At 43.3% G+C, this 20609-nt stretch overlaps 1 protein-coding gene across 9 annotated transcripts in view; it reads left to right on the top strand.

Annotated features, from left to right (window-relative positions):
• The window catches only part of LOC130361584 (izumo sperm-egg fusion protein 1-like), a 107774-nt gene extending 89166 nt beyond the window's left edge, over positions 1–18608 (top strand). For all 9 annotated transcript variants that reach the window (XM_056564771.1, XM_056564774.1, XM_056564776.1 and 6 more), the window contains 3 exons: positions 6287–6425; positions 17607–17775; positions 18123–18608. In XM_056564771.1, coding sequence (XP_056420746.1) covers positions 6287–6425; positions 17607–17775; positions 18123–18186 — 372 coding nt within the window. In that variant the 3' untranslated portion in view covers positions 18187–18608. The remainder of the gene's footprint in view (positions 1–6286; positions 6426–17606; positions 17776–18122) is intronic.
• The last annotated feature ends 2001 nt before the right edge of the window (positions 18609–20609 follow it).

The raw sequence follows: 20609 nt of genomic DNA, 5'->3' as shown, positions 1-20609 counted from the left end.
TATGGTAAAAGTGACATGTGTTCTTTATTCTGAGGGTCAATACGATTAAAATGATACCCATTATTATATACTTTTATATTATTGTTGTGCTTAAAAAAAATCACAAACTTTTTAACCAAATTAGTACGTTTATAATCCCTTTATTTTGATGACCTCTAACTTTTTTATTTTTCCGTATAATTGGCTGTATGGGGGCTCATTTTTTGCGCCATGATCTGTAATTTTTTTTGATACCACATTTGCATATAAAAACTTTTAATACATTTTTTATAATTTTTTTTTTAATAAAATGTATTAAAAAAGTAGGAATTTTGGACATTTTTTATTTTTTTTCGTTCACGCCGTTCACCGTACGGGATCATTTACATTTTATTTTAATAGTTTGGACATTTACGCACGCGGCGATACCAAATATGTCTATAAAAAATGTTTTTTACGCTTTTTGGGGGTAAAATAGGAAAAAACGGACGTTTTACTTTTTTATTGGGGGAGGGGATTTTTCACTTTTTTTTTACTTTTACTTTTACATTTTTTTACATTTTTTTTTACACTTGAATAGTCCCCATAGGGGACTATTCATAGCAATACCATGATTGCTAATACTGATCTGTTCTATGTATAGGACATAGAACAGATCAGTATTATCGGTCATCTCCTGCTCTGGTCTGCTCGATCACAGACCAGAGCAGGAGACGCCGGGAGCCGCACGGAGGAAGGAGAGGGGACCTCCGTGCGGCGTTATGAATGATCGGATCCCCGCAGCAGCGCTGTGGGCGATCCGATCGTTCATTTAAATCGCGAACCGCCGCAGATGCCGGGATCTGTATTGATCCCGGCACCTGAGGGGTTAATGGCGGACGCCCGCGAGATCGCGGGCGTCGGCCATTGCCGGCGGGTCCCTGGCTGCGATTAGCAGCCGGGATCAGCCGCGCATGACACGGGCATCGCTCCGATGCCCGCGGTTATGCTTAGGACGTAAATGTACGTCCTGGTGCGTTAAGTACCACCTCACCAGGACGTACATTTACGTCCTGCGTCCTTAAGGGGTTAAAGGGGTATTCCAGGCAAAACCTTTTTTTTATATATATCAACTGGCTCCGGAAAGTTAAACAGATTTGTAAATTACTTATATTAAAAAATCTTAATCCTTCCAATAGTTATTAGCTTCTGAAGTTTTCTGTCTAACTGCTCAATGATGATGTCACGTCCGGGGAGCTGTGCATGATGGGAGAATATCCCCATAGGAACTGCACAGCTCCCGGGACGTGATTAATCAGAGAGCAGTTACAGAGAAAACAACAACTCAACTTCACAAGCTAATAACTATTGGAAGGATTAAGATTATTTAATAGAAGTAATTTACAAATCTGTTTAACTTTCCGGAGCCAGTTGATATATTAAAAAAAAGTTTTGGCCTGGAATACCCCTTTAAGTCATGGTTTAAGAATGGTAGTGGCTAGACACAGGTGAGTAGTTAACTCTTTCAGACAAGCGCATATCGTTGCACTTCATAAACCATCCAGTGAACGCTAGCATGCTCAAATCCACTCTTACAAGTAAACCTTGAAATTACAGCTTTCATTTAGCCCTTTCACTTCCAAAGATTCTAGCTCTACTATGCAAAAAGTTTCCCTCTTCAGTAAATTATTTTTATTCACATCAACATTACGGTTCATTTTTACTTCTTCAATAACTTGCCTTCTTAGATCAGACGCTACATGTCCATGTTCTTTAAAGTGCCTGGTCACAGTTGTCTCTCCGTATTGCGGTACGGCACATGCTCCAGATTCTTCATATGTATAACCTCTTATTGCAGACTTATGCTCACTAACTCTAGTTTTAATCATCCGTGCGGTCTGTCCTACATAGACAAAACCGCACAGACATTTTAGAAGATAAATCACATTAGTGCTGTTGCATGTGTGATAACCTCTAATAGGGATTTTGTGGCCCTTAGTCAGATGTAAAATATCACCACCTTTTATAATGCCATTGCATTCCATTTACAATACCTACGGATCGAAATAGTATGCTGCATCAACGCATTTATCACGCCCCTACAGTTTTTAAAGGACTCCCCAAAAGCCAGTTTGTTAGGGCACAGCGAATTTCAAGTATTGATAGTGAGTATATAAAAATAGAAATAAGATAGTTGAGAAATTTGCATCTAAAGATAATATATATGTTACGCCGAGCGCTCCGGGTCCCCGTTCCTCCCCGGAGCGCTCGCCTCATCTTCGTTGTTGCAGCGCCCCGGTCAGATCCACTGACCGGGTGCGCTGCGGTCCCGCCTTCAGCCGGGATGCGATTCGCGATGCGGATAGCGCCCGCTCGCGATGCGCACCCCGGCCCCCGTACCTGACTCGCTCTCCCTCGGTCCTGTCCCGGCGCGCGCGGCCCCGCTCCCTAGGGCGCGCGCGCGCCGGGTCTCTGCGATTTAAAGGGCCAGTGCACCAATGATGGTGCCTGGCCCAATCTTCCCAATTAGCTAATTGGCTCCCACCTGTGCACTTCCCTATATCTAGTCTCCTCCCTTGCACTCCCTTGCCGGATCTTGTTGCACTTGTGCCTAGTGAAAGCGTTCCCTTGTCTGTTCCTAGTCCGTGTTCCTGACCTCCTGCCGTTGCCCCTGACTACGATCCTTGCCGCCTGCCCCCGACCTTCTGCTACGTCCGACCTTGCTTCTGCCTACTCCCTTGTACCGCGCCTATCTTCAGCATCTTCAGCAGCCAGAGAGGTGAGCCGTTGCTAGTGGATACGACCTGGTCACTACCGCCGCAGCAAGACCATCCCGCTTTGCGGCGGGCTCTGGTGAAAACCTGTAGTGGCTTAGAACCGGTCCACTAGCGCGGTCCTCGCCATCCCTCTCTGGCACAGAGGATCCACTACCTGCCAGCCGGCATCGTGACAGTAGATCCGGCCATGGATCCCGCTGAAGTTCCTCTGCCAGTTGTCGCTGACCTCACCACGGTGGCCGCCCAGCAAGCCCGACAGATCGCCCTTCTAACCCGTCAGCTGTCGGAAATGTCCACCATTTCGCACCAACTTCAGTCGCAACTTCTCCAGCAATCTTCTCCTCCGCCAGCTCCTGCACCTCCTCCGCAGCGAGTGGCCACTCCTAGCCTCCGCCTGTCCTTGCCGGACAAATTTAATGGGGACTCTAAGTATTGCCGTGGCTTTCTTTCGCAATGTTCCCAGCACTTGGAGATGATGTCGGACCAGTTTCCTACTGAAAGGTCTAAGGTGGCTTTCGTGTTCTGCCTTCTGTCTGGAAAAGCCCTGTCATGGGCCGCACCGCTCTGGGACCGCAATGACCCCGTCACTGCCTCTGTACACTCCTTCTTCTCGGAAATTCGAAGTCTCTTTGAGGAACCTGCCCGAGCTTCTTCAGCCGAGATTGCCCTGCTGAACCTGGCCCAGGGTGTTTCTTCCGTTGGCGAGTACGCCATTCAGTTCCGTGCTCTTGCTTACGAGTTGTCCTGGAATAGTGAGATTCTCTGCGCGACCTTTAAAAAAGGCCTATCCAGCAACATTAAAGATGTTCTGGCCGCACGAGAGACTCCTGCTGACCTACATGAACTCATTCATCTAGCCACTCGCATTGACATGCGTTCTTCCGGATGGCGTCTGGAGCTCCGCCTGGATATGGACTTTGTTCGCACGAAGCGTTTTTTCTCTCCGGCTCCTCTCTCCTCTGGTCCTCTGCAATCTGTTCCTGTGCTTCCCGCCGCGGAGGCTATGCAAGTTGACCGGTCTTGCTTGACACCTCAAGAGAGGACACGACGCCGCATGGAGAATCTTTGCCTGCACTATGCCGGTACCGAACACTTCCTGAAGGATTGTCCTATCCGTCCTCCCCGCCTGGAAAGACGTACGCTGACTCCGCACGAAGGTGACACAGTTCTTGATGTCAACTCTGCTTCTCCACGCCTTACTGTGCCTGTGCGGATATCTGCCTCTACCTTCTCCTTCTCTACTATGCTCTTCTTGGATTCCGGATCTGCAGGAAAATTTTTTTTGGCCTCTCTCATCAACAGGTTCTACGTTCCTGTGACCAGTCTCGCCAGACCCCTCTACATCTATTGTTTTTACAATAAAAGATTGGACTGTCTCGTACGTTTCCACACAGAACCCCTCCTAATTTGCATCGGACCTCATCACGGAAAAATTGAGTCTTTTTTCCTCAGGTTCTTTGGCCCCAAGAAGAGGGGGAGACCCAAGGGGGGGGGTACTGTTACGCCGAGCGCTCCGGGTCCCCGTTCCTCCCCGGAGCGCTCGCCTCATCTTCGTTGTTGCAGCGCCCCGGTCAGATCCACTGACCGGGTGCGCTGCGGTCCCGCCTTCAGCCGGGATGCGATTCGCGATGCGGATAGCGCCCGCTCGCGATGCGCACCCCGGCCCCCGTACCTGACTCGCTCTCCCTCGGTCCTGTCCCGGCGCGCGCGGCCCCGCTCCCTAGGGCGCGCGCGCGCCGGGTCTCTGCGATTTAAAGGGCCAGTGCACCAATGATGGTGCCTGGCCCAATCTTCCCAATTAGCTAATTGGCTCCCACCTGTGCACTTCCCTATATCTAGTCTCCTCCCTTGCACTCCCTTGCCGGATCTTGTTGCACTTGTGCCTAGTGAAAGCGTTCCCTTGTCTGTTCCTAGTCCGTGTTCCTGACCTCCTGCCGTTGCCCCTGACTACGATCCTTGCCGCCTGCCCCCGACCTTCTGCTACGTCCGACCTTGCTTCTGCCTACTCCCTTGTACCGCGCCTATCTTCAGCATCTTCAGCAGCCAGAGAGGTGAGCCGTTGCTAGTGGATACGACCTGGTCACTACCGCCGCAGCAAGACCATCCCGCTTTGCGGCGGGCTCTGGTGAAAACCTGTAGTGGCTTAGAACCGGTCCACTAGCGCGGTCCTCGCCATCCCTCTCTGGCACAGAGGATCCACTACCTGCCAGCCGGCATCGTGACAATATAATTTAAAAAAATGGTGGAAAAGGTGGGGATCGAAGTTGGAAAAACTAGTAGAGCGGAATTAAGACAGAGTAAAAGCAGTGGTATCAACAAACGAAAAAAAGAACGTGTTATGTATGTTGGGAAATATGATAAACATTTGTCTATCATCCAACGTACTATTAGGATTGGAAGTTGTTATCTACAGATAAAAAGTATGGATTATTGTTTTGAGATCCCCTTATGTTTACAAATAAAAAAGGTAAATCTATAGGAGATAAACTGTTGAGAAGTGACATTATGAAAAAACGTAAAGGCAAACAAACATTTATGGCAGCTAGAAAAAATGGCACTTTTTCGTGTCTCTCTTGTACTCAGTGCAATGACATTATAAAAGGTGGTGATATTTTACATACGACAAAGGGCCACAAAATCCCTATTAGAGGTTATCACACATGCATCAACACTAATGTGATTTATCTTGTCTGTGCGGTTTTGTCCTATGAAGAATCTGGAGCATGTGCAGTACCACAATACGGAGAGACAATTGTGACCAGGCACTTTAAAGAACATGGACATGTAGCGTCTGATCTAAGATGGCAAGTTATTGAAGAAGTAAAAATGAACAGTAGAGTGGATGTGAATAAAAAGAACTTACTGAAGAGGGAAACTTTTTGGATAGTAGAGCTAGAATCTTTGGAAGTGAAAGAGCTAAATGAAAACTGTAATTTCAAGGTTTACTTGTAAGAGTGGATTTGAGCATGCTGGTGTTCACTGGATGGTTTATGAATTACGATGATATGCGCTTGCCTTAAAGAGTTAACTACTCACCTGTGTCTAGAAGCTCCCATTCCTAAACCCACTCCCAGATAAAACCTGTGCGCATGACTAAAGGGTCGTGCCCCTGAAACGTAGTGCGGCAGGTTTGTACTCGTGTCTCTCTCCATCTGACCAAGGTATGCTTTTTATATCTTGCATAATGAATATTGGCACTTATATGTCTGAATACATGTTTGAATATATCGTGAAGATTTTAATAAATATATGAAGGATTGGAAATCCGAACATCAGTATGGACATTATGCTTCATTTAACCTGTCTGCAGTATGAACGCTATGATCTATTCAGCATACATTTGTGTGAATAGGGTCCATAGAGTCCAGTGGTCTAAGGCGTTCGCCCAGAATCATACACTTTGTAAGTGGAATTTAGGTAAATATGATGTTCTAAGAGTACTACAACATATAAAAAGTTTTTCATGATTACAGTGCCTTTTTAATGATAATGATACAAATATTCCTGATTATAATAAAAGGTTCTAATAATAGTCCATATTATCTCTACAGAAAACTGACACAGAACCAGTGGTGACCAACAATTTCTATCTAAACATCCAAGGAGCCCAGATGGGTGTCAACAACTACACATGCACCACCATATTGGACTCTGGAATACCTGTCAGTACAATCACCTACAGCGTGAGAGGTAAGTGCTTATTACCACCGATACCTTACTGAACTCTATGTTCAGATCTATTGAAAATGACTATTATACAGTTTAAGGTTCTAGTTCTAAAATATAAAGTGTGACTTATAATGTGAGTTTATTAATGGGAGCGGCCTAAGGTGCAGGAAACATTACACCTAAAGACTCCAGAGATGGAAATGGCACATAGAGACATTCCAAGGATAGACGGCCTAAGAGACATGTGAGGAGGATGGGTCTTGTACAATTCTAACATGTTTATGAATGTATGTTTTCATTGTTTTGTCCCAATGGAAATATTAGCTGCATCGGTTTGCCTCTTGGCTCTTCTTTCCATGTCTTAACCCTTTAACGACATAGGACGTAAATGTACGTCCTGGTGCCCTGGTACTTAACACATCAGGACGTACATTTACATCCTCTACATGATGCGAGCACTGGAACGGCAGGTCCCGGCTGCTGTCAGCAGCCAAGGACCTGCTGGTAATGGCGGACATCACTGATAGCGCTGATGTCCTCCGTTAACCCCTTCAATCATCCAATCATGAGGTTCCCACACCTTCCTCCATCCATTTCCAGGGGTCTTCTGCTCTGGTCTGAGATCGAGCAGACCAGAGCAGAAGATCGCCGATAACACTGATCAGTGCTATGCCCTATGCATTACACTTCAGAGTATTAACAATCCAAGGGTTGCTATAAATAGTCCCCTATGGGGACATAAAAAGTGTGAAAAAAGAAAAGTAAAAAAAAAAGTTGAAAACATTTTGAAAAATCTCCTCCCTTAATAAAATGTAAATAGTCCCTTTTTCACATTTTACCCCCAAAAAGCATAAAAAAAGTTAGTAAACATATTTGGTATTGCCGCGTGCGTAAATGTCTGAACTATCAAAATATAATGCTAATAATCATGTACAGTGAACGGCGTAAATGGAAAAAAAAATAGTCAAAAATTGCAGCTTTTTTGTCACATTATATTCCAAAAGAAAATTAACACAAAATTAATATTATATCACATATATTATACCAATGAAAACTACAGATCGCTGTGCAAAAATGAGCCCTCATACATTCCCATATATGAAAAAATTAGAATGTTATAGGTGGTCAAAATAGGACAATTTTAAACATACTTTTTTTGTAAAAAAAAATAAAAATAAAAAAAATAAAAAATTTGTTTTTAAAAAGCAGTACAGTAATAGTAAAAGTAGTAATATTGGGTATCATTTAAATCATATTGACCCACAGAATAAAGAAAACATGCCAATTTTACCGTAAAGTGTACAGGTTAAAAGCGAAACCCTCCAAAATGTGCAATATTGCAGTTTTCATTTAAATTTCCCCAAACAAATAATATATATTTTTTGTTTTGCCATACATTTTACAGTAGAATAAAAGGTGTCATTGCAAAATACAATTAGTCACGCAAAAAATAAGCCCTCAAATGGGTCTGTGGATGGAAATATAAAAGAGTTATGATTTTAGAATGCGAGGAGGAAAAAACGAAAATGCTAAAATAAAATTTCCTGTGTCCTTAAGCCCAAAATGGGCTAAGTCTTTAACCCCTTAAGCCAACAACAAAACTCCCTGAGGGATTTCAGGGCATCCAATGGTATCAACAACCTCTCTCCCATGACTAAGTCAGCGTGAGCTGACGAAACGTCAGGTTGTGGAGGGCTATCGGTGACAGTTTTAACTAGCAGCCAGTAGTGGTCATTTCAGGATAATTAGATGCACCCACTGGAAAAACCATAGAGGACAAGGATTGTATACTTTATGGGTGCATCTTAAAACCAAACTCACACACTTGGCTGTGTTTTTAAACACACATTCACAAGGGATACTTTGTTTTAATTGACACTAATAAAGTATTAAGTTTTAGGGGGGGTTCTAGTTTAGGGTTAACCCCTTGGGGGGCTACCCCTAAAGGTTGTTGATACCTTAACCCCTTAAGGACCCGGGGTTTTTCCGTTTTTGCATTTTCGTTTTTTCCTCCTTACCTTTAAAAAATCATAGCTCTTGAAATTTTGCACCTTATTTTTTGCGCCACCACTTCTACTTTGTAATGACATCAGTCATTTTACCCAAAAATCTACAGCAAAACAGAGAAAAAATCATTGTGAGACAAAATTGAAAAAAAAAAGCCATTTTGTAACTTTTGGGGGCCTTCCGTTTCTACACAGTACATTTTTCGGTAAAATTACACCTTCTCTTTATTCTGTAGATCCATACAATTAAAATGATACCCTACTTATATAGTTTTGATTTTGTCGTACTTCTGGAAAAAATCATAACTACATGCAGGAAAATTTACATGTTTAAAATTGTAATTTTCTGATCCCTATAACTTTTTTATTTTTCCGCGTATGGGGCGGTATGAGGGCTAATTTTTTGCACCGTGATCTGAAGTTTTTAGCTGTATCATTTTTGTATTCATAGGACTTATTGATCGCTTTTTATTCATTTTTCATGATATAAAAAGTGACTAAAAATACACTATTTTGGACTTTGGAATTTTTTTGCACGTACGCCATTGACTGTGCGGTTTACTTAACAATATATTTTTATAATTCGGACCGTTTACACCGTTTTTTTTTAAATGGGAAAAGGGGGGTGATTCAAACTTTTATTAGGAAAGGGGTTAAATAATCTTTATTCACTTTTTTTTTCTTTGCAATATTATAGCTCCCATAGGGAGCTATAACACTGCACACACTGATCTTTTACATTGATCAATGGTTTCTCATAGGAAACCATTGATCAATGATTCTGCCGCTTGACTGCTCATGTCTGGATCTCAGGCACTGAGCAGTCATTCGGCGATCGGACACCAGGAGGCAAGGTAAGGGACCCTCCTGCTGTGTCACAGCTGTTCGGGATGCCGGGATTTCGCCACGAACATCCCAAACAGCCCCCTGAGTTAACCGGCAATGATTTACTTTCACTTTAGACGCAGCGTTCAACTTTGAATGCTGAGTCTAAAGGGTTAATAGCGCGCGACCCCGCATTATAGAACGGAAGTGGACTCATGACGTATCGGTCAAAGGGGGTTAAAGGGGTACTCCGGGTACTCCTGTGAAACACAATATTTTTTTAATCAACTGGTACCATAAAGTTAAACAGCTTTGTAAATTACTTCTGTTTAATAAAAATCAATGTATATCATATAATTCTGGGCACCAGCTGTTGCAAACAAATGCTGCTTTGTCTCTCCCCTAATCTTGAAGAGTTTCTGCATTAGCTACGGTGTCTGTCATAAGGAATAATCTACCCCATGTTTCTTTCTTTCTTTCAATTTCTTTGCATTCTGTGACCCATACAATAGCAGCATGCCTGCAGGGTCTTGTTCTTTTCTAGTCATAGAACTGTAATATTCTTATAGTTTACAAGAAGGAAGATATAATCCCAGAATTATTTTTTAGTCTCACAATCCTATAAAATGAAGTATGCTGCCATAATATCTGCCTTTCTAATATAAACTATTGAAGTTACCGTATTTATCGGCATATAACACGCATTTTTTAGGCTAACATTTTTAGCCTAAAGTCTATCTGCGTGCTATACGCCGATAAGCCGCTGCAGTTCAATGATTTAAAGCGGGCGCTTTAAATCAGTGAACTGCAGCGGCTTTTGCAGGTGCAGAGACCTGCCGTCGCTGACGCCTTCTCTGCCCCTGCCTGTCCTGGGGTCCAGAGACTGCCGGCGCCGCTGCCCCATTGCCTCCCGCATCCCCGGTTGTATAATTACCTGTTGCCGGGATCAGGTCTGCGCTGCTTCTGGCCCGCGGTGTGGCGTCCCCTGCGTCGTAATGACGAGTGATGTCACGCTGAACACGTCACTCATCATTGCGTCTCGCAGCGCATAGTAACGACACAGGGGACGCCATACCGGAGGCCAGAAGCAGCGCGGACCCGACCCCGGCAACAGGTAATTATACAACCGGGGATGGGGGATGCAATGGGGCAGCGGCGCCGGCAATGGGTGCCGCTGCCCCTTCTCTCCCCCTGGCTACCTGCCCAGGGCTGCCATCAGAAATTTTGGGGCCCCTCACACAGCTCAAGGCCTGGGCCTCCCCGCCCAGCAAACCGCCGGGGCCTGTGCAGGAGCTCGGGGGGGGGGGGGGGGGGGAGACCACACTGTACCCTGAATATAATACTGCCCCACACTGTACCCTAAATAAAATACTGCCCCACACTGTATCCTAAATAAAATACTGCCCCACACTGTACCCTGAATATAATACTGCCATACACTGTACCCACTAAATGTAATCCTGCCATACACTGTACCCTAAATATAATTCTGCCACACATTGTACACTGAACATAATACTGCTATTCACTGTACCCACTAAATATAATCCTGCCCCACACTGTACCCTGAATATAATACTGCTATACACTATACCCACTAAATATAATACTGCTATACACTGTACCCACTAAATATAATACTGCCCCACACTGTACCCTCAATATAATACTGCCACACATTGTACCCTGAATATAATACTGCTATACACTGTACCCACTAAATAAAATACTGCCCCACACTGTACCCTGAATATAATACTGCCCCGCACTGTACCCTGAATATAATACTGCTATACACTGTACTCACTAAATAAAATACTGCCCCACACTGTACCCTGAATATAATACTGCCATACAATGTACCCACTAAATATAAGCCTGCCATACACTGTACCCTGAATATAATACTGCCACACACTGTACCCTGAATATAATACTGCTATACACTGTACCCACTAAATAAAATACTGCCCCACACTGTACCCTGAATATAATCCTGCCACACACTCTACCCTCTGAATAGAATACTGTCCCACACTGTACCCTGAATAGAATACTGCTATACACTGTACCCACTAAATATAATACTGCCACACACTGTAACCTGAGTATAATACTGCCACACAATGTATCCACTGAATATAATACTACCACACACTGTACCCTGAATATAATACTGCCCCACACTGTACCCTAAATAAAATACTGCCCCACACTGTATCCTAAATAAAATACTGCCCCACACTGTACCCTGAATATAATACTGCCATACACTGTACCCACTAAATGTAATCCTGCCATACACTGTACCCTGAATATAATTCTGCCACACACTGTACGCTGAACATAATACTGCTATTCACTGTACCCACTAAATATAATCCCGCCCCACACTGTACCCTGAATATAATACTGCTATACACTATACCCACTAAATATAATACTGCTATACACTGTACCCACTAAATATAATACTGCCGCACACTGTACCCTGAATATAATACTGCCATACAATGTACCCACTAAATATAAGCCTGCCATACACTGTACCCTGAATATAATACTGCCACACACTGTACCCTGAATATAATACTGCTATACACTGTACCCACTAAATAAAATACTGCCCCACACTGTACCCTGAATATAATACTGCCCCGCACTGTACCCTGAATATAATACTGCTATACACTGTACTCACTAAATAAAATACTGCCCCACACTGTACCCTGAATATAATACTGCCATACAATGTACCCACTAAATATAAGCCTGCCATACACTGTACCCTGAATATAATACTGCCACACACTGTACCCTGAATATAATACTGCTATACACTGTACCCACTAAATAAAATACTGCCCCACACTGTACCCTGAATATAATCCTGCCACACACTCTACCCTCTGAATAGAATACTGTCCCACACGGTACCCTGAATAGAATACTGCTATACACTGTACCCACTAAATATAATACTGCCACACACTGTAACCTGAGTATAATACTGCCACACAATGTATCCACTGAATATAATACTACCACACACTGTACCCTGAATATAATACTGCCACACACTGTACCCACTAAATATAATACTGCCCCACACTGTACCCTGTGAATAGAATACTGCCCCACACTGTACCCTGAATATAATACTGCCACACACTGTACCCTGAATATAATACTGCTATACACTGTACCCACTAAATATAATACTGCCACACACTGTTACCTGAATAAAATACTGCCACACACTGTATCCACTGAATATAATACTGCTATACACTGTACCCACTAAATTTAATACTGCCATACACTGTACCCTGAATATAACACTGACGCACACTGTATCCACTGAATATAATACTGCCACACACTGTATCCACTGAATATAATACTACCACACACTGTACCCTGAATATAATACTGCCACACACTGTACCCACTAAATATAATACTGCCACACACTGTACCCTGTGAATAGAATACTGCCCCACACTGTACCCTAAATAAAATACTGCCCCACACTGTATCCTAAATAAAATACTGCCCCACACTGTACCCTGAATATAATACTGCCATACACTGTACCCACTAAATGTAATCCTGCCATACACTGTACCCTGAATATAATTCTGCCACACACTGTACGCTGAACATAATACTGCTATTCACTGTACCCACTAAATATAATCCCGCCCCACACTGTACCCTGAATATAATACTGCTATACACTATACCCACTAAATATAATACTGCTATACACTGTACCCACTAAATATAATACTGCCGCACACTGTACCCTGAATATAATACTGCCATACAATGTACCCACTAAATATAAGCCTGCCATACACTGTACCCTGAATATAATACTGCCACACACTGTACCCTGAATATAATACTGCTATACACTGTACCCACTAAATAAAATACTGCCCCACACTGTACCCTGAATATAATACTGCCCCGCACTGTACCCTGAATATAATACTGCTATACACTGTACTCACTAAATAAAATACTGCCCCACACTGTACCCTGAATATAATACTGCCATACAATGTACCCACTAAATATAAGCCTGCCATACACTGTACCCTGAATATAATACTGCCACACACTGTACCCTGAATATAATACTGCTATACACTGTACCCACTAAATAAAATACTGCCCCACACTGTACCCTGAATATAATCCTGCCACACACTCTACCCTCTGAATAGAATACTGTCCCACACGGTACCCTGAATAGAATACTGCTATACACTGTACCCACTAAATATAATACTGCCACACACTGTAACCTGAGTATAATACTGCCACACAATGTATCCACTGAATATAATACTACCACACACTGTACCCTGAATATAATACTGCCACACACTGTACCCACTAAATATAATACTGCCCCACACTGTACCCTGTGAATAGAATACTGCCCCACACTGTACCCTGAATATAATACTGCCACACACTGTACCCTGAATATAATACTGCTATACACTGTACCCACTAAATATAATACTGCCACACACTGTTACCTGAATAAAATACTGCCACACACTGTATCCACTGAATATAATACTGCTATACACTGTACCCACTAAATTTAATACTGCCATACACTGTACCCTGAATATAACACTGACGCACACTGTATCCACTGAATATAATACTGCCACACACTGTATCCACTGAATATAATACTACCACACACTGTACCCTGAATATAATACTGCCACAAACTGTACCCACTAAATATAATACTGCCACACACTGTACCCTGTGAATAGAATACTGCCCCACACTGTACCCTAAATAAAATACTGCCCCACACTGTATCCTAAATAAAATACTGCCCCACACTGTACCCTGAATATAATACTGCCATACACTGTACCCATTAAATGTAATCCTGCCATACACTGTACCCTGAATATAATTCTGCCACACACTGTACGCTGAACATAATACTGCTATTCACTGTACCCACTAAATATAATCCCGCCCCACACTGTACCCTGAATATAATACTGCTATACACTATACCCACTAAATATAATACTGCTATACACTGTACCCACTAAATATAATACTGCCGCACACTGTACCCTGAATATAATACTGCCATACAATGTACCCACTAAATATAAGCCTGCCATACACTGTACCCTGAATATAATACTGCCACACACTGTACCCTGAATATAATACTGCTATACACTGTACCCACTAAATAAAATACTGCCCCACACTGTACCCTGAATATAATACTGCCCCGCACTGTACCCTGAATATAATACTGCTATACACTGTACTCACTAAATAAAATACTGCCCCACACTGTACCCTGAATATAATACTGCCATACAATGTACCCACTAAATATAAGCCTGCCATACACTGTACCCTGAATATAATACTGCCACACACTGTACCCTGAATATAATACTGCTATACACTGTACCCACTAAATAAAATACTGCCCCACACTGTACCCTGAATATAATCCTGCCACACACTCTACCCTCTGAATAGAATACTGTCCCACACGGTACCCTGAATAGAATACTGCTATACACTGTACCCACTAAATATAATACTGCCACACACTGTAACCTGAGTATAATACTGCCACACAATGTATCCACTGAATATAATACTACCACACACTGTACCCTGAATATAATACTGCCACACACTGTACCCACTAAATATAATACTGCCCCACACTGTACCCTGTGAATAGAATACTGCCCCACACTGTACCCTGAATATAATACTGCCACACACTGTACCCTGAATATAATACTGCTATACACTGTACCCACTAAATATAATACTGCCACACACTGTTACCTGAATAAAATACTGCCACACACTGTATCCACTGAATATAATACTGCTATACACTGTACCCACTAAATTTAATACTGCCATACACTGTACCCTGAATATAACACTGACGCACACTGTATCCACTGAATATAATACTGCCACACACTGTATCCACTGAATATAATACTACCACACACTGTACCCTGAATATAATACTGCCACACACTGTACCCACTAAATATAATACTGCCACACACTGTACCCTGTGAATAGAATACTGCCCCACACTGTACCCTGAATATAATACTGCCACACACTGTACCCTGAATATAATACTGCTATACACTGTACCCACTAAATATAATACTGCCACACACTGTTACCTGAATATAATACTGCCACACACTGTATCCACTGAATATAATACTGTTATACACTGTACCCACTAAATATAATACTGACATACACTGTACCCTGAATATAATACTGCCGCACACTGTATCCACTGAATATAATACTGCCACACACTGCATCCACTAAATATAATAGTATCCCACACTGTACCCTGAATATAATACTGCCACACACTGTACCCACTAAATATAATCCTGCCACACACTGTACCCCCTGAATATAATACTGCCACACACTGCACCCTGAATATAATACTGCCACACACTATACTCACTAAATATAATCCTGCCACACACTGTAACCTGAATATAATCCTGCCACACACTGTAACCTGAATATAATCCTGCCACACACTGCACCCTGAATATAATACTGCCACACACTGTACCCACTAAATATAATCCTGCCACACACTGTACCCTGAATATAATACTGCCACACACTGTACCCTGAATATAATACTGCCACACACTGTACCCCTGAATACAATACTGCCATACATTGTAAATACTAAATATAATACTGCCACACATTGTACCCTGAATATAATACTGCCATACATGCATACACGTCATATATACATATAAACCCCCTCTTATCCTCTGTGTCCTCATCACTCCTCATCATCCCCATAAAACCCCTGCCAAACCTCTCCTCATCACTCCCATAACCCCCTCTTCACCTCTCATCCCCCCATAACCCCCCTGCACCTCTCATCCCCCCTAACCTCCTCTGCAGCTCTTATCACCCCCATAACCCCCTTGCACCTCTCATCCCCCCATAACCCACCTGCACCTCTGATCAACCCCATAACCCCCCTGCAGCTCTCATAACACCCCTGCACCTCTCATCAGCCCCATAACCCCCCTGCACCTCTCATCACCCCCCTGCTCCTTTTATCACCCCCCACCACCACCACCACTCATCATCCCCTGCACCACTCATCACCCCCTCCCTGCATCACTCATAACCCCCCCTGCCCCCATGCACCACTCATCACCCCCACTGCCCCCCCTACACCACTCGTCACCCCCCCTGCACCACTCATCACCCCCCTGCACCACTCATCATCCCCCCTGCACCACTCATCACCCCCCCCTCACCACTCATTACCCCCTTGCACCACTCATCACCCCCCCTGCACTACTCATCACCCCCCCCTGCACCACTCATCACCCCCCCCCTGCACCACTCATCACCCCCCCCCCGCACCACTCATCACCCCCCCCCCCCGCAACATTCATCACCTCTTATCACTCCCATAACACACCCCCACCCCCACGCAAGTTCACTTACCCTGCCGGGATCGGAGATACCACGTGAGGCTTCTGCTGCTCCTGGTGCTGGACAGGGAGGATGAAGGAGATCGCGCAGGGACGTGGACAGGTCAGGTGATTGGAGTAGACGTGCGTGCCTGCACGGGGCACGTGACCTCTCTACTCCAATCAGCCCTTGACCTGTCCGGCTCTGCCATAATTCTTAAGGGGCCCGCACCCTAGAAATAAATGTGCGGGCCTGCAAGGACTATGAGGCCCGGTCATAGTCCTTGCTGGCACCCAGCAGTCAGTAAGTGACAGTCGCAGTCACTCACTGACAAGCAGGGCCGCCATCAGGGGGGTGACAAGCCATTAAAAAAAAAAAAAAGGTCCAGGGACGTCCGGGCCCTCTGGAGTTCCGGGCCCCATACAGCTCTGGGCCCCTTGGAGCTCCACTGCCCCTTCTCTCCCCCTGGCTATCGGCGCCACTGTCTCATTGCTGGCGCCGCTTCTCTCCCCCTGGCTATCGGCGCCGGCAATGGGGCAGCCGATAGCCACGGGGAGAGAAGGGGCAGTGGCGCCGAAAGCCAGGGGGAGAGAAGCGGCAGCAGCAGGGCTCTAGATCCCAGGAAAGGCAGGGAGAGAGAAGTGGGCTTTCCTGGGGGCTTCTGCGGGGTCAGAAACAGTGTATTGGGGTATTCACATGCACACTCATGCGCCCTCATTTTACCAAGGATATTTGGGTCAAAAACTTTTTTTTACCCAAATATCCTTGGTAAAATGAGGGTGCGTGTTATAGGCCGGTGGGTGGTATACCCCAATAAATATAGTATTTCTTTTTTATTTAGTTGTTAATGAATCAGAAGGGATGGCAGAAAATCAGTCTTGTATTACACCTACTCCCATGGTTGACATGAAACCCCCTGAGCCATCACTTGATGAAGCCCTAGGGATGAAGATTGTGGACATTGGAGCAATATCTGCTGCAGCCATCGTCCTTCTCATGTGTTGTATCTGGTGAGTAACATTTATAAGATATTCTCAGAATGAAGTACCATGATAGTTAAGTCTTGTAGCTGAGCTGTAGAAATCTTATCAGGTTTCTATTTCATATCAATAATTGATCAGGAGATTTAGTTTTGAATGTACCTCAGTATTATGCAGCTCCTGGGACTAATCCCTTTAGATTCTGAGTATACTAGCATATGGATTGGTCATCCTAAACTAACAGGTGATATCCTTAGCCGTACAGTGCAGAGGACACACTGAAACATCTGTTCATACTCTACCCACACTCAGGATGGTAGAATTATACATCGCACATGTAGATAGCAAATAACTCCTCTTCTCTTTTTCTCTTTCAGCGGCTACATATTCTACAGATTAATGGCTACACCAAAGCAGCCTGTGGAAAAAGAGCCAGTATAAGGCTAATTTTCCACTTGTTTTTTTTTTTCTGGCAGTTTTTGGTAATCTGCCACTGCAGTTTTTGAGCCAAAGTCAGGAATGTATTCAAAAGGAATAGGACATATAAAGGAAGGACTTATACTTCTCCTCCCTCATGGATCCACTTCTGACTTTGGCTCAAAAACTGCAGTGGAAGTTTTCAAAAAACTGCCAGAAAAAAAAAAACAAGTGAAATCCTAGCCTAAAGGGGAAATCCATACAACAGTCAGCTGACCAGAGGAACAGCATGAAGCAAAGAAAACGTAAACTACTTATAGAACCCTTCATCCACTCCTAAATAAATAAATAAATATCTTCCAAACCCTTTATCCTCTCCCTTAAAAAAAATCTCTCTTACCTTCTATTTATTTTAGCTTCCCCTAAAAATAAAATAAAAAAACAACCTAACAACCTTGCCTTGTATTTATTATATTTACACTGATATCTGCTTATATGAACAACAATCAGCAATGAAGAAAAATTAACAGGGGCTCCACTGTAAGGCTAAGTTGAAGATTTTCCTACCCTTGATGACGGAAAATATAGATTTTATGAAAGACAGGAGGTGAGCATTATAAGGCAATTTCTTTCTTTACTGCAAATCATAGCAGCCATAAAACGTGAGTAACAGTGTAAAGAAAAAAGTTAGATGGCACACGCAGGTGCTTAGGTGTCACATACACACCTGCTAGTATAACAGGTAACCAAGAGGTGAATATAGTAGGTTATATAAGGACCTGCAGTACAATACCGGTCCTCTTTCTTTGTAAATAGCAGTAATAAACAAAAGTCCAACATAACAAGTCGATAAACAGTTGATCAGATGTCATCAGATGAAGATGAAGGTCCCAGTGGAAAAGAGTCCGATTCCGGATGTCGTTTCATTGGAAGAAAAGATGATAAACTTGACAAATCAGTAGTAGGCAGAACCAGGAAGATATGAAGGAGACCATGCAAGTGCCGAAATCAAAATCTTTAGTACGCTGAAAAGAAAAAAGAAAAAAGCATTATAGGGATGGGAAATAGGGAGGGATAATGCTCGCCTCCTGTCTTTCATAAAATCTATATTTTCCGTCATCAAGGGTAGGAAAATCTTCAATTTTATATCAGACAGAAGGCTCCCATTATAAGGCAAGTTCAAAGCTGCAATAAATAACATAAATTATCATCATTAAAATATTACCATAAAAAATATTACAATAAAGACATTGAAACATGAGGTTCAGGTCTATATAATAAAAGGTTCTAAAAGTAGATTCTGAAGACCATTCCGCTGCCTTGAGCAGATCTGATAAAGAACCTCCTGATTGAATTAATTTAGTAGAGACAGGGCCCTAGTTGAATGAGATCCAAACATTGAGGTATCAATGTGGACGAGGGACATAACTTGTCTGGCTAGAGTAGCCGAAGATACAGGTAAGTCTGGTTTGCAGAAGGAAATGAGAAATTGAGGTAAAGAAGGAAGTCTAAGAGGTTGAGTCCTTGATTCATAGGATTTAAGACAACAAACTACACAGAGTTTTTCCTGATGTGGAAAGGATGGATCAAAGATTTCATCAAGATTAGTTTTGGTTCGTCTATGTATGGTAAAGACTACTCCGGAGGGAATGAAACGTCTATGAGAAATGTCCAAAGCTTTGACATCAGATACCCTTTTAATAGAAATGAGGCAGAGGAGAGTAGTGAGTTTAAAAGATAATAATTTTAAAGAGAGGTCTTCATTATCATCCCAAGAAATGAAGAGGTTAAGAACTAGATTCACATCCCATGTAGATTGATATTTGGGACGAGGGGGACGTTTAAAATGAATTCCTCTTAAGAGTTTACAAATCAACGGGTGTTGGCCGACAGGAATGGAATTGATAGGGTCATGATAAAAAGAAATGGCAGAACGATATAGGTTGATGGTACGGTAGGCTTTACCTGAATCAAAAAGGGATGACAGGTAATTTAATATTTGTGGGATAGGTGCCAGATCCCGTTGTGCGCTCCAAAATCTCCAGGCTGATCCGTAAGCCGATCTGGTACCTGGTGCCCAGGCTCCTGAGAGGATAGCTCTAGTTGATGACGAAATTTCTGAATCAAATGCGTTTGGCCCAAAATCAACCATGCCACTAGGAACAACTGGGATGATAAGATGAGAGGAGAACTTGGGTAAGTATCCTGGTGATAAGAGCGAATGGAGGAAAGGCATATAGTGTTTGGGGTGGCCAGGGTTGAAGGAGAGCATCCACTCCTAACGCCAACTGAAGAACCGAGGAAGTTGACGGTTTAGGCGTGATGCAAAGAGGTCTAAATGAATGGGGCCCCATAAAAGATTGATCTGTTGAAAGATTCCAGGATCCAATCTCCAGTCGCTGGAGTCCACTAAATACCGTGAATTCCAATCTGCTACAAAATTGGAA

Source organism: Hyla sarda, chromosome 3 (genome assembly GCF_029499605.1).
Source record: "Hyla sarda isolate aHylSar1 chromosome 3, aHylSar1.hap1, whole genome shotgun sequence".
Classification (NCBI taxonomy): Eukaryota; Metazoa; Chordata; class Amphibia; order Anura; family Hylidae; genus Hyla; species Hyla sarda.
Note: the sequence above shows the minus strand (reverse complement) of the source record. Positions and strands in the feature narration are given on the sequence as shown.